The following is a 13,061-nucleotide window of genomic DNA, read 5'->3' on the forward strand; positions in this document are numbered from 1 at the left end:
GGTCCCCTCGTGATGACGCGCGACAGCTTCGCGGGAGGAGTCCGGGAGACGCGTGTGGGTGGGGGCTGCGTAGGTGAATGGAGAGATGTCGGATCGAGCGTTGGTTGTGAAACTAGCGCGCGAATAGAGAATCAATATTGCGCGCTGTTGCGTCTCTCTGCCCATCTCTCGACACCTCAACAAGTCGTCATCGCCCAGTCAGTCTCCCAGTCTCGCCCGGCTCTTCCTCGCCCGCCGCTCCGCTCCACTCCAGCATGCTCGGCCTCCGGCGCCTCCTCGCCGTCTCCGGCCGCCACGCGCCGGCGTTCGCCTCCGCCTCTGCGGCCTCCTCCCACAGCGCCTTCTTCGTCCGCGCCCTCCAGATCCTCACCCAGCAGGGGCCCGTCCGCCTCCAGAAGCTCTCGGCGCCCGACTCTGGTCCGTGTCTGTTCTCACCCCATCCCGGGGAAAATTTTGCATTTCCTTGTTCCCGACCTGTAGTTCGTTGCCTGCAGGGATCGTGGAGCTGTGGCTGGAGCGGCCGGAGGCCAAGAACGCCGTAGGGAAGGAGATGCTCCACGGGCTGCGGAGCGCCATCGAGGAGGTGGAGGCCGACGCGGCGGCCAACGTCGTCTTGGTGGCCAGCTCCGTGCCCAGGGTCTTCTGCGCGGGCGCCGATCTCAAGGTATCCGTTGCATCGACTCTATTCTGCAGGTTCGATTTTGCTTGCTAGGACTCTTTCATTTGTGATTTGTGCTGGTACGGAGTATCTTTCAGCGGCAACAATTGCTTACTGTTTGTTTAAGTTGCTGTAGCACTGACATACAATGATATGCGGTGCGCCTCCCATTTAGCCAAAGCGTCACATTTTTTTTTGAATGTTTATTTGGAGAAGAGCTGATTCATTGCATTTAGCAACGTGAATCATCTTGCGAACACATTTCAAGTAATCAGTAGGATGACTGACACTAAGCACTCTAAAATTAGCAATAAGTGTACATTGCAACTGCCTTTCAGTTTTTGCGCACTGTTTACAGGATTGCTTCAGGAAGCAATTCGCTCGCTTGACTTGCTAAACAAATGCTAGCCGTTTGCACTTGTTTGACCTTTATATCAATTATAGAACTGAAAATATGTATCCCTTGTGCAGAAAAATGATGTATGCAGTGATTTTACAGCCTCTCCTTTATGTTGATAGGAAAGGAGGTTAATGGGCCCTACTGAAGCTCGGGACTTCGTTAACTCCTTAAGATCTACATTTTCATCCATTGAGGTTTGTTGTGTAACAATAGTATGTTCTTCTATATACTGTCGCTCTCAAAATTTTCATAAATTAGCACATCCTTGGTGATGCAAACTTTATATAAAGATACCAAGACACCATAATATGCATGCCCAACTGCCTTGTTACTGACCACTTGACCAGTGCTTGCATGAATCCTCCACATGGACGTTAATTTTTTTGTATAGTATGTTTAGAATGGTATGCCTTGCAAAATGTATACGCAGGCACTGTCAATTCCTACAATTGCTGTTGTCGAAGGAGCTGCTTTCGGTGGCGGTTTAGAATTGGCTCTTTCATGCGATCTTCGCATATGTGGTAATGCTTTTACTCTGCAGTGATCAAATCTCATCTACCTTAAGGAAACAAAGCTTTCTTCCTTTCTTTCAAGCTCATATGAATGCATTTCTTTTTTTCCAAAATCTTACCAGGGAAGGATGCAAAATTCAGCTTGCCAGAGACTGGCCTTGCTATTATTCCTGGGTAAATGGCACTTTACCTTCATAAGTAAATCTTTATATTTTGTTGATATTTGTTTTGTATGGTGCTGGAGTTGTTCTAGCCTGGTGAATTTAACTAGTGGTACTAACTAGCCAAGCTTCCTCTTGTCATAGAATTTAAAGCTGAAAATTTCTTTGTCTAAAAAAAATTGAAATGTTGCAGCATTGAATGTAAATTTTTAACTAAAAAGAAAATGTTGCTGCCTTGCTCATTATACTTGAAACATTGCAATGGCATGAGGAGAATTTATCCAATTAACTTTGAGAGCTGGAGGTCCAGTTGTAAATGATATGCTTCATCTGTTAGCATCCATTTCCTTCAAATGTAGAGCTGGGGGAACACAACGCCTTCCTAGGATTGTTGGAAGGTCCAGAGCAAAGGAGCTAATATTCACTGGTCGTAGATTCGATGCGGCGGAAGCTGTAACTATGGGTAAATTCAGCTGCTTTGACTTTTCGTCCTGCGCTAGGAGTTCTTGTTTCTAGGAATATCCTCTAGCTTTTGTTTTGCTTTTTAGAAAAATCACGTTGACGTGTTTTTACATGGCAGGAGTAGTAAACTACTGTGTACCTGCTGGCGAAGCTTATCAAAAGGCTCTTGAACTTGCACGGGAGATAAATCAGAAAGTAAGAAGCCGCTGAAATAATCATGTGCTTCATTTGTCAAAAAGATCAATTTTGCCATCTGAGAATTCTCAGCAAGAAGCATCTGAGATTACAGTATCTAGTTATCTACTTTATACTTGTCACATCCGTTGCTTAAATTGATTCCTCCTAGATCACTGCTCCATCTTTCTTGAAATTCTAAGCTTTTAGCCTTTTGTTTCAGGGTCCGTTAGCGATAAAAATGGCCAAGAAGGCCATCAATCAAGGGGCAGAGGTAGACATGACCTCGGCACTGGCTGTTGAAGAAGAATGCTACGAGCAAGTCCTGCACACTCAGGATCGTCTTGAAGGTCTAGCAGCATTTGCGGAGAAAAGAAAACCTGTATACACAGGAAAGTAGGGCTTTAGATGATCTTAATTAAATTCATAATACTCCTAATAGCAGCGGAATGATGCGTCCACATTCATATTTCTGTAAATTTCAGAAAAATAAAGCTGCACCTCAGCATCTGGGATGCTACCTATTTCGAAGTGAATTTGGCTGCGGCGTTGAACTTTAGATAGATGGGGATCAGGCCAAATTATTCCGAAATGAATTGGAATGCAGTTCATTTCTCCTACGTATTGGAAGGGAACTGGGTTTGGATCTAATGCTCCAAAACAAGCCTAAAACCTGCCATGAAGCTGCCCAAATTACCATCGGCTGTTGCTTATAAGTTTGTGCGATGTAATTATCCAATCCTACTACATACAGTAGTAGTCAAGTTTGCGTTTTCTGAAAGAAAAATGAGGAGCCCAAGAACAAAAAAAGACGGCGTTGCAGACTGCCAGTTGTTGCACCTACGGCCCAGCCGCGCAGTGAGTCAACGAAGAAGAAGCAACGCGACGACGACGACGACCAACCAACAAAAGAGCCCATGCGGTGCTCCTATATATCTACCGAAAAACCGGAAGATGGTTAAGCGATTAAACTATAAAGTTCAGTAAAGATTAACTTCATATTTTCGTTCCAAAATCACCGAGATCCAACTGATGATGGTTCATTCAACATTTTCAACGGATAAAAACTTTTGACCAATATTTTTTTGAAAAAATTGTACTTAGAAATGTTAAACCTCAATATTTTTCAAAAAATGTTGAGCAATATTTTTCAAGAAATTTCGAAGAAGTGGAACCAACATCTTTTTAAGAAAATGTTGATCCAACATTTTTTTAAAAAATTATTTCAACATTTTTTAAAAGAATTTTTAACATTTTTTCTGGAGCTTCTTCTCCGGCTCTGGCGGCCGGCAGCGATGCGCGCGAGGCCGTGGCGGTGCGCCGGCCAACCGTGGCGGGTCACGACGGTGCCAACGCCGGGCGGCGGCGCACGGGCGCACGGCGCAGGAGGCAGTTACACGGTGGGAGGCAGAGGGCTAGAGTTTGATGCAGAACCGATTTATCTCGTTTCTTACCCGGATCTCAAACACCTTCGTGAAGATGGATAGGATTTCTGGCCCACGCGGCTGCCGGCCAGCCGGCCCATGTTCTAGCCCGTGCGCGGCCTAGCCCGCACAAGGGCGTGCAGTGTACGCCACCTGCGTCCCAGCTTTTCCGTTTCCATCCCGGAGCATCCGAAAACCCACACCCAGCACGGCAGCCCCCACACCCGTCTTGCATTCGTTTCGCTTCCCACGCCGCCTCGCCTCTTCTCTCGCCAGTCGCCACCCGCTCTGCTCTTCCTCCGCCGCGCGCCGAGATGGGGAAGCGGTGGATCCCGCTGGAGGCCAACCCGGACGTCATGAACCAGGTGAGCTCGCGCGGCCCCGCCTCCGCCGCCGGTGCTAACTAGGGTTTCGTTTCCTCCCGTGTTTCGGGCCGCTCTCTCTGACTGCTAGTGCTGCCACGGGGTGGCCGCGTGCAGTTCATGTGGGGACTGGGGGTTCCCGAGGGGGATGTGCAGTTCTGCGACGTCTACGGCCTCGACGACGAGCTGCTCGCCATGGTGCCCCAGCCCGTGCTCGCCGTCCTCTTCCTCTACCCGCTCACCTCCCTGGTAAGTTGCCAGTTCCTGTCCCCATTTGGTAGTCCGCTTCGATTTTGCTTTTGGTTGTGTGATCCCAAGGCAGAGATTGATGGGTTCGTTGCCTTCCGTTGAGCAGGACGAGGAGAAGGAAGAACCAGGCGCTTCTAGCGCATCGACTGCAGAGGGCAAGGTACGGCTGCGTCCTCCTGCTCTGTTTTTTGCTGTCCCCTGCATTTAACGTGTTCGACACAATGCCCTGGCCACTTTGATTATACGCTGTTGTCTCGGTGTGCTAAAGTAGGGTTTATAAGTTTTAGTCTGAAACCATACACAAGTCTTCCAAAGTGGGAGGCTATTTTGCCAATTGGAATTTCATCTGTTAGGACTTAGGAGTGCAATTCGATTTTTTTGGGGTCAAAATTTCGTCTAGTTTCAAGACAGTCTGTTGGTCCTTGAAATGATGTATGAACTTTTGTGACTGACCCTTCCATTTCTCGAAACAAAACAAAAAATTGAGGAGTGAGAAGGTGATGCACCACCCCATTCCTCAAACAAAACACCCCATAAGTGCCGTATGTGTTACCAGATAAGGAGTTGTGCACGGATTTTTCGTTTTGACTCAGTATTGCTCTATCCACACAGAATCTGATGTCACTGCAGCGCAGTTAACTACTTGAATCAAGTATAGTACTATGTTTGGGTGGTTGATCAATTAATCAGCCCTTCAAGAACAAAAACTGAACATTTCTCTTTACACCAGAAAATGGCATGCACCATATTTTTTCCGTGGTGCGTCACAGCTTTGATTGGGCAGATATAATGTCAGACACTCTTATCAACCATGTTTGTGTTACTATCAAAGCTTTATAAGATATCCAGCCTTTGTTTCATATTTGTCACTTGAGTTTTGTAATAAACTAGCAATTTCATTTTTCAAATGAAATCGATGCATTCTCCTCTGGCTTCCATTTCCTTTATTATTCTGTCTAAATGTATGAAAGCATGTGATATTCTAGTCATAGATACCTTTGTTTCTTCTTTTTTTCTACTTAACTCATGCATAATTTCCTGATGAACATCAATTTGTGGTTTAATGACTTCCAATTTGGACAAATTGAGTTATTTGAAACATTTTTTACCTTGAGAATGTTTTTGAGGTGGATGTTGCTTCTTTGTATTTTTTTAATCCCAGAGAACTTTATGATGCAGGATCTGAGCAAGAAGGTATACTTTACAAAGCAGACTGTTGGTAATGCATGTGGAACAGTTGGTGTTATTCATGCAATAGGGAATGCCACATCTCAAATCAAGCTAGGTAATTTTAGAAGTTTGGATTTATTAGCTATTGGTGTACTGTCTACGCTTCAGTCTACAGCCTGCTGTTTTTAGTCACAATGTCTCTATGACCTAACATGAAAGGCCAAAAGTGCCTTTAATAATGGGTAAAAAATTTGCAGATCGAGATAAGCTAATATTCAGGAAACAGCCACTTGAGTGATATTTTTCTGTTTCAGTTAGTTTTCCCAACAGTAACCCGTAGGCATTTCAGTTCAGGACTATCCACCAACAGTTACTATCTTATGATGTCAGGATGTAATCAAGAATATGTGGCTTGAGAGGTCAATAAGCACAAGTAGGAGAAAATATTGTTATACATCTGCCTGATCAGGCTTGTTTTGCCTGTTGTTTCCTTGATAACTTGGACAAGGAAAGTTCATATCCCGATCAGGCTTTCTAACACATAATATTGTGTAAGCGTAGTTCATATTTTCATTAAAGCACGTTCTGACAACTTAAGGCCTGTCTCAATTGTAGATTCTATGTGCTAACCACTTTTTCTGTATGTCATGAACTTATTTAGTTTGTTTGCTTGAACACGTGCCTCTCATAGAGTAGTTTGAATTGGAATTTTGTTTGACTTGTATTATGACTTAATGGGTGCTTGTCTTATTTGCAGTTGAGGGGTCCTATTTTGAGAAGTTCTATAAGAAAACAGCTGATATGGATCCAGTCCAGGTTAATATTAGCATACGGAACTTACACAGTTCATAATCAAATCTTGTTTTGTTCTCACGTACAAAATATTTACTATCATCAGCGTGCTGCCTTTCTTGAGGAGGACGATGAGATGGAGGATGCTCATTCTGTTGCTGCAACTGCTGGCGACACTGACGTAAGCACATCCAAGCAGTTTATTCTGATATGTATATTATCGGGATGCAGTGTTATCATTATTCTTTGGATTTCAAAACTATTTTTCCTTTTGCATTGCTACCATGGCTGACATTGTTCACTCTGAATCAAGTTGCCATGTTAAACGTTACTGACAGAATGGCATTCTATAAGAGCTGAAGTTTGCAGCTTATGTGCTTCCATTTACTAGTTTGGCTGGTAACCTGGGACTTGTAAATAATGTCTTTACCAACAGGGCACTGTTATAATATGCTTCTTGAAGGAACGTTCAATAATACCAAAAGCTCGTTGTACTATTGGGATTGGGAAGATTAATAGATAAATGTTCTCTTGATAAGTCCTTTGTTCCACCCTAAATTTTGTTCTCCTACTTTTGTCATCTTAAAATTGTCTCGCTTTCCTGTGCAGGCCAATGTTGATGTGAATGAACATTTTGTATGTTTCTCCTGTGTTGATGGTAGGTGGTGCCACTATATGGTCCCTAGTTAAATGCTTATCTTATTGTTAGCATCACACCTATCACTAATGTTTTGTCTGTCGGTAAGCTGTATAATTTTTTTCCTGGCATGCATCAGGTGAACTTTATGAGCTTGATGGACGAAAATCAGAACCCATATCCCATGGCCTTTCATCACCAGAAACGTTGTTGCAGGTGAATATTTCCTTGCGTTTTGTTTGCTTTGATTTTTTTTCCTTTTGAAATATGTTGAAGTCGGCCACTTGTCATGTTGGTAGTTTCTTCTACCAGGAAGTTTGGTGCTATTGTTCCTTTTGCAACTAAAAAGTTCATAAATCTGGAAAGTTCGGTGCTATTGTCCCTTTTGTTAATAAAAGTATATAAACCTGGAGTTGTCCTTGAGGGTGCATGCTAAAGTGTGTATCCATTGAGCTTTAAGTATCTTTCTCGGCTTGCCTGATGCAACATATCAAATGATTATCGTTATTTATATATCGACCTATCTTTAGTCTGTTTTCATTTTTTTAATTGTTCTTCTGTAATAGAGGTGTGATCTGATCTTCTGTTTGAAACCTGTTCACAGGATGCTGCAAAGGTCATCAAAGCCAGAATTGCGGAGAACCCGAATTCAATGAACTTCAATGTCATGGCTCTTTCGAAGCAGTGAAGTAAACTGTGATGGATAGGTTTTCTTTGGCAGAAGACAGGCCCCCTTTTCTTTTAAGTTGTGCTGGTTACAGCTGGTTACTTGCACCGAATAGAATGTTTGAATAGGGGAAAACAAATTAAAACACTGTTACCAAAAGCATGAAGCTGTGCTCGTTGCACAGATTTTTGATCATATGACCTGAGATGTTTGGTTGATATGCGCGTGCCTTGTTGATGGAGATAAAATTTGTTGTTCACGATTTCACTTAAGTCCAGTTTATGTCGAATGGAGACTCGGGTGTTATAGTTACCACTGACGGGCGTTTTCTCGTTCCTGCATCTCTCTGGCGCTTCCTCCGCAGATTGATTTATCGAAACTAGCATTTCTATTTGTTCCGCGCGAGTGGTGGCAATTTTCTCTCAGACAAGTATACAACCTATGTGGCTGCGATTAATCGGAATCAATTACCACTTAGTCAAGCAAAGAAAAATTTATGCTGGGATTTTATGCAGGTACAGGGATTAAGAATACACAGGCAAAAAAAGGGTAATGTCTACTGTCTTGTGTCTATCGTATTTCACTATTTCTAAATCCTATTTGGTTCTCTCTCTGCATTTTGTAATGTATGTATAGATGCGAAAAACTGAAAAATGCAAACGCAAAAAAAGAATGAACGGATGTATAGCTACTGCTGCGTGTGGGTGTTCTGCTGTAGTGGAGCCCTGCACACGGCCTCCAGCGAGTCCGCGAGCGCGGCCGAGAACGCGGCCATGGCCTGGAACACGGCGGGCAGCTTCTCCTGCCCGCAGGTGACGGTGGCCGTCCTGGTGGCGTCGATGGCCTTGGCGTGCCTCCTCATCTCGTCCTCCACCATCTTCCGGCACGCCTCGATCTCGTCCCTCCGCTGCGCCACCTCGTTCCGCGCGTCGCGCGCCTGCAGGTGGTCCTCCCTCCACATCGGCCTCCCCCAGTGCCACAGCGACATGCCCCCGGGCAGGTACGAGTCGTAGTAGCTCTTCTCCACCTGCCGCAGCATCCGGGACTTGCGGTCCAGCTCCCGGGAGCGCCGCCGCATGCGCGCCGCCACCCGGAGCTCGTCGCCCTGGAGCGCGTGCACCGCGTGGGCGGCGGCTGCGAAGCCCTTGATGGCCTTGAGCACATCCACGCAGTGCGCGCGGTCGAGCACCTTCCCCCACCGATCGGCGAACGCGGCGAGCTCCGCGGCCACGGGGGACGACACCGCCGCCCCGGTGCCGCCGCCGCTGACCGGCGCCAGCGTCAGCTTCAGCCAGCCGTGGACGGCGTGGACGTAGTCGCGCTGGTGCTTCGCCGTCGCGGCCATGGTGGCGCACCAGGTGCTCATGGCGGCCTCGAGCGCCCGCGTCGCCTTGTGGTGGATCTCGGTCGTGGGCTCCGTGGACGTGCGGCTGCTCAGGCCGCGCAGCTGCTGCGCGATCCGGCCCTGCGCCTCGTGGTGCCGCCGCATCGTCCGCCACATGTCGAGCGTGGCGTGGAAGAGGCACAGCAGCTGGCGCGCGAGGTGGGTGTCCCGGAGCTCGGCGATGGCGGACGCGGTCGCGTCCACGGACTGGGTGGCGGTGTCGAGCTGCGCGCGCGCCCTGTCCCACGCGGACTTGAGCTTCTGGATGTCCACGCCGATCTTCCGGCTGTACTCCTGGTCGCGCAGCACCGCGAGCTTCTTGTCGTGCCTGATCTGCAGCCGCTCCCTCGCCTGCATTGCATTGCAAGACCATTACATCGTCCGAGTGGTAAGAAGATCTGTCTTCGTGACTTGACTTTTAGTCTTCTAGCAACAGCAATAATGCAGGAAGAAATTGGCTCATCAATATGTTGCTGTAAGTAATTCTTTGTTCACCTTGACGTCCTTGTAGAGCTTCTTCTCCCATGCCAGGAGCTGCTGCAAGGTGGAGCTGTGCCTCTGCCGGCCTCCCATGCTGTCGACGCGGTCGACCGCTGGCGCCGACACGCAGCAGAGCGCGCCCAGGAAACTGTGCGAGCCACCTGCAGGAAAGTTCAGGTAACTAATCAGTTACACACCGTGCGAATGTCTTTCCATTGGCCTATCAGTGATAGTGAGTACTGACGCGGTGGCTTACCCTTGTATTCGGTGGTGCTGGTCTCCAGCAGGCTCGACACGACGTCGCCGGCGGCGCTGGCCTTCATGAAGTACTCCTCCAGCCCCGCCGCGACCTCCGCGAGGCTGCGGTGCCTGACCACAATCCTCAGCTCCTCCTCTGCCCCGCCGACGATGCCTTCAGTCCGCGTGGCCGTCGCCGCCGCGCCGACGCCTTCTGTCCGCGTGGCCGCCGCCGCGCCGACGCCTACGGTCCGCGTGGCCGCGGCGCCGACGTCAACAGAAACGCCGTCCTCTTGCTGCTGCTGCTCCTGCGGCTCCCGCTGGTGCTGCTCGATGGCGCGGAGCAGCGGCGGCGGCGAGGACGGGGCGACCTCGCGGTGCACGAGCACGGCCGGCGGGGTGTGGTCGGACACCGGGAGCGGCTCGCCGACCGCGAACCGCATAAGCGCGGACGCCACGGCGCCGAGCGACCTGAGGTACGCGGCGTGCGACGCCGCGAGGTGCCGCCGCAGCCGCACGGCCTCCCGCATGAGCCGCCGCCGCTCCCGGCACCGCTTCGTGTGCTCCCGCGCCGCCGCCCGGGCCGCTTCCGCCTCCCTCGACGACGCGGCTCCCATTCTTGCTTTTGCTTCGACGACCGCGAGGGCCGATGTGCGTGGGATCACGTGAGCGAACGGTGAAGAGCTGATGAAGCAGCTGAGCAGGTTTAGGAGGGTTTAGCGGGTGGCACTCGAGGGAGTGTACTTATCGGCGTCGATCGGGGGGAATGGGGATGGCTCGTCGATCGTCGGTTATGAACGCGCAACCAACACAAAGGATGGGACGGAGATCGAGCGGGAGAAAGGCGACGGTGGATCAGGGATGACAGGAAGGTGGTGGGAAAAGGTTCCGGAGGGAGCACCGCGCGCGCATATTCAGATGGAGCTTACGCGTAACAAATGCGTGGTGTTCCAGGGTTGGGTTGGTCCACCGGACGGGGATCCCACACCCATCCACGTACCTCTGCCGATCGATTCGCTGAAGGTCTGGAGCTGAGCGTAAAGCGCACACCGCGTTACCGTTGTAAACTGTTATAAGCCGAGACGTGTCAGTACACGCGAGCACTCTAGCTACAAACTACTATAGGTATGGAATGTGATGAATTAAAAGAAAGCTGTGTGCAACATTGTGAACAGCTCACCACTTCCTCAAAGCTCTTGTTGAATTGATTCCGCAACAAAAAAAAAAGCTGGTTGAATTTGATCGATGCTGCTATGAGCTACAAGTGGCATCATCTGAATCGGACAGTGAAGATCAAAATGCACATACTGACATACAGGCGGCCTCATGCGGTCATATTTGAAATGAATATATGCCAGGTCGTCCATGGTCAAGTCATTCTCTGCACCAGTTTAGCACTCGGCGTGGGGACGAGGAGTCCAAATTCTCATCGCACACTGTAGTAGACAGCAATCAGCAAGCGCAAAGGTGGAGGATCATGCTGTTCTACGACGACGACGACTCAAGCATCTTGGCTTTTCTTAATCCCCTGCACACGTTAAAAAATTCGAATCGTGGGCTGTCGGCTCCAAAGCGAGGAGGATTCATTTCAAAAAACAAAAAAAAAGTGGTGAGGATGAGGGATAGAGGATGCCGCACGAAGGATCCAAATATATTCACGGCTAAGAAAACGAGGCTGAACCCGGCCCGTGGATACACGCCTAGCTAGCTTATCGCTAGGCCTCTAGAGCCATCGTCACCCTCCGCTTTGCCCCTCATCTTTCGCGCTCGGTGCGCCTGCTTTCGCGACGTCTTTTGCTCAAAAGGCGACTGAACGACCGGCCCCGTAGAACGGATGGTTCGTGGCTGATTGGCCGTGTACGAGCCAGAAAGCGCGCCTCGGATCATGCAGTTCGTTTCTTAAGCCGTGGTCCGGGGATGACGACGGAGGAAGGATAAGGCGGATGTATAGCGAGGTGATTGGAAAAAAGAAGGGGTGGAACGTTGGTGAGATGATAGGTGCCGCCGGATGTAGAGTCTGTGCCGCACAAATTTACACGCCTCAGAGTAATTTTAAAAGGCTGCTAATCTTACCCAATACCTTATTTAGAAAAAAAAAGAGAAAAAGAACTCCAACAGTCAACCTAAAATTCCCCAAAAGATTGGGGACGCAAAAAAAAAACACCCTTCGCCCCGCATATTTTCGCGATGCCCAGTCTTCCCTAATCCGCCTGTGCGCATTTTTTTCCCGGGCGCGGGCCGCACCGCAGCGCCCACCGGCCGCACACCCGAGCAGCCGGACCTTCCTGCGCACGCAGCGGCGGTGGGGGGCGAGGGGCTATGGTGCCGGTGGGGCGAGGGGCGGGGCGAAGGGCGGTGGCGGCAGGTGAGGGGTAGCAACGCCGGAGGGGCGAGCAGTAGGGCGGTGGGGTGAGCTGATCCCTGGGTTGCCGGAGGAGGTGGCGAGGGAGTGCCTCGTCCGGGTGGGCTTCGACCTGCTGCCGTGGTTCGCCGCATCTCGCGTCAATGGAAGTCGGAGGTTGCTGCGAGCGAAGCTTCTCGGTTTCCGACGATGTCGGGGTGTGACAAGGGCGGCAAGGATCTGGGCAAGGTGGCGCCAAGCGCCACCGCAAGGTGCTCCGCGACAACATCCAGGGCATCACCAAGCCGGCGATTCAGAGGCTGGCCAAGAGGGGCGGCATCAAGCGCATCTCCAGCCTCATCTACGAGGAGACCCCGCGGAGTGCTCAAGATCGATGCAGTGTTGCTCATGGCTCTATGTTGTGTACAATTACCTTATTGTTTCTTTGGAGAACCCATTAGAACTAATCAACCTACAATATGAAGAACTGCAAGAATTATATGTATCTGTGGTGATTTTGAATTTGTTGGTCTCCTTGGTTTAATCTGCAAAGTTGCGTTCCATGGTGATTGATGCTTGTTTCAGGCTTCAGTTTGCGCCATTTGCTTGGTTTCTTTGCCTGTTTCAGAGTCTGGAAACATATGTTCTCTGCAGCCAATTGATAGGTGCTTTTGTGTAATGCTATTCTAGACTCAATTGTAAGCGTAAATTCAGAAAGCTGCAAACTGAAAAAATGAGAAAAAAATGAGTATACTGGCGTTCATGAAACGAGAATGGAACAAAGGTCAAGGGGTATGGGTTCTTGTTTCAGATTTCTGCTTGTTTTGAGGTTGGGATCTTCAGTTTGGACCATTTATCTGGAACTTTTGCATTAGCAGTTTCAGACATTTAAATTGGGCCTTAATAGCCCGGCGGCGACCACATGCCTCAATGGACATGAATCCTTATTTT

At 49.1% G+C, this 13,061-nt stretch overlaps 3 protein-coding genes across 3 annotated transcripts; 2 read left to right on the plus strand and 1 right to left on the minus strand.

Moving 5' to 3' along the window:
* Positions 1–98: 98 nt before the first annotated feature.
* LOC117865111 (probable enoyl-CoA hydratase 2, mitochondrial) lies at positions 99–2,926 on the plus strand. Its single transcript, XM_034749233.2, has 8 exons — positions 99–417; positions 495–664; positions 1,178–1,252; positions 1,489–1,579; positions 1,693–1,744; positions 2,091–2,194; positions 2,312–2,388; positions 2,591–2,926. The coding sequence occupies exons 1-8, from the start codon at positions 255–257 to the stop codon at positions 2,765–2,767; spliced, it is 909 nt and encodes a 302-aa protein (XP_034605124.1). The 5' UTR covers positions 99–254; the 3' UTR covers positions 2,768–2,926.
* Positions 2,927–3,986: 1,060 nt separating this feature from the next.
* On the plus strand, positions 3,987–7,886 carry LOC117838791 (ubiquitin carboxyl-terminal hydrolase 3). The gene is made up of 9 exons (XM_034718960.2): positions 3,987–4,156; positions 4,271–4,402; positions 4,509–4,562; positions 5,582–5,687; positions 6,330–6,388; positions 6,471–6,545; positions 6,974–7,022; positions 7,141–7,217; positions 7,606–7,886. Exons 1-9 carry the CDS (start codon positions 4,106–4,108, stop codon positions 7,687–7,689), a joined length of 687 nt encoding a protein of 228 aa, XP_034574851.1. The 5' UTR covers positions 3,987–4,105; the 3' UTR covers positions 7,690–7,886.
* Positions 7,887–8,142: 256 nt separating this feature from the next.
* LOC117838784 (protein ROLLING AND ERECT LEAF 2) lies at positions 8,143–10,817 on the minus strand. Its single transcript, XM_034718948.2, has 3 exons — positions 9,789–10,817; positions 9,548–9,693; positions 8,143–9,403 (listed from the first exon to the last, which is right to left on the minus strand). The coding sequence occupies exons 1-3, from the start codon at positions 10,384–10,386 to the stop codon at positions 8,357–8,359; spliced, it is 1,791 nt and encodes a 596-aa protein (XP_034574839.1). The 5' UTR covers positions 10,387–10,817; the 3' UTR covers positions 8,143–8,356.
* Positions 10,818–13,061: the final 2,244 nt, after the last annotated feature.

This window comes from Setaria viridis, chromosome 1, assembly GCF_005286985.2.
Source record: "Setaria viridis chromosome 1, Setaria_viridis_v4.0, whole genome shotgun sequence".
Classification (NCBI taxonomy): Eukaryota; Viridiplantae; Streptophyta; class Magnoliopsida; order Poales; family Poaceae; genus Setaria; species Setaria viridis.

What these genes read in the sequence shown, in the direction of transcription:
- LOC117838784 (XM_034718948.2), bottom strand. Translation starts at nt 10,386, where the DNA reads ATGGGAGCCGCGTCGTCGAGGGAGGCGGAAGCGGCCCGGGCGGCGGCG. An exon ending in CAGCACCACCGAATACAAGG is followed by an intron (nt 9,694 to 9,788) that starts GTAAGCCACCGC and finishes ACTTTCCTGCAG; the next exon opens with GTGGCTCGCACAGTTTCCTG. An exon ending in AGCTCTACAAGGACGTCAAG is followed by an intron (nt 9,404 to 9,547) that starts GTGAACAAAGAA and finishes AATGCAATGCAG; the next exon opens with GCGAGGGAGCGGCTGCAGAT.
- LOC117838791 (XM_034718960.2), top strand. Translation starts at nt 4,106, where the DNA reads ATGGGGAAGCGGTGGATCCCGCTGGAGGCCAACCCGGACGTCATGAAC. An exon ending in ACCCGGACGTCATGAACCAG is followed by an intron (nt 4,157 to 4,270) that starts GTGAGCTCGCGC and finishes GGCCGCGTGCAG; the next exon opens with TTCATGTGGGGACTGGGGGT. An exon ending in CACATCTCAAATCAAGCTAG is followed by an intron (nt 5,688 to 6,329) that starts GTAATTTTAGAA and finishes TCTTATTTGCAG; the next exon opens with TTGAGGGGTCCTATTTTGAG.
- LOC117865111 (XM_034749233.2), top strand. Translation starts at nt 255, where the DNA reads ATGCTCGGCCTCCGGCGCCTCCTCGCCGTCTCCGGCCGCCACGCGCCG. An exon ending in CTACATTTTCATCCATTGAG is followed by an intron (nt 1,253 to 1,488) that starts GTTTGTTGTGTA and finishes ATGTATACGCAG; the next exon opens with GCACTGTCAATTCCTACAAT. An exon ending in CACGGGAGATAAATCAGAAA is followed by an intron (nt 2,389 to 2,590) that starts GTAAGAAGCCGC and finishes CTTTTGTTTCAG; the next exon opens with GGTCCGTTAGCGATAAAAAT.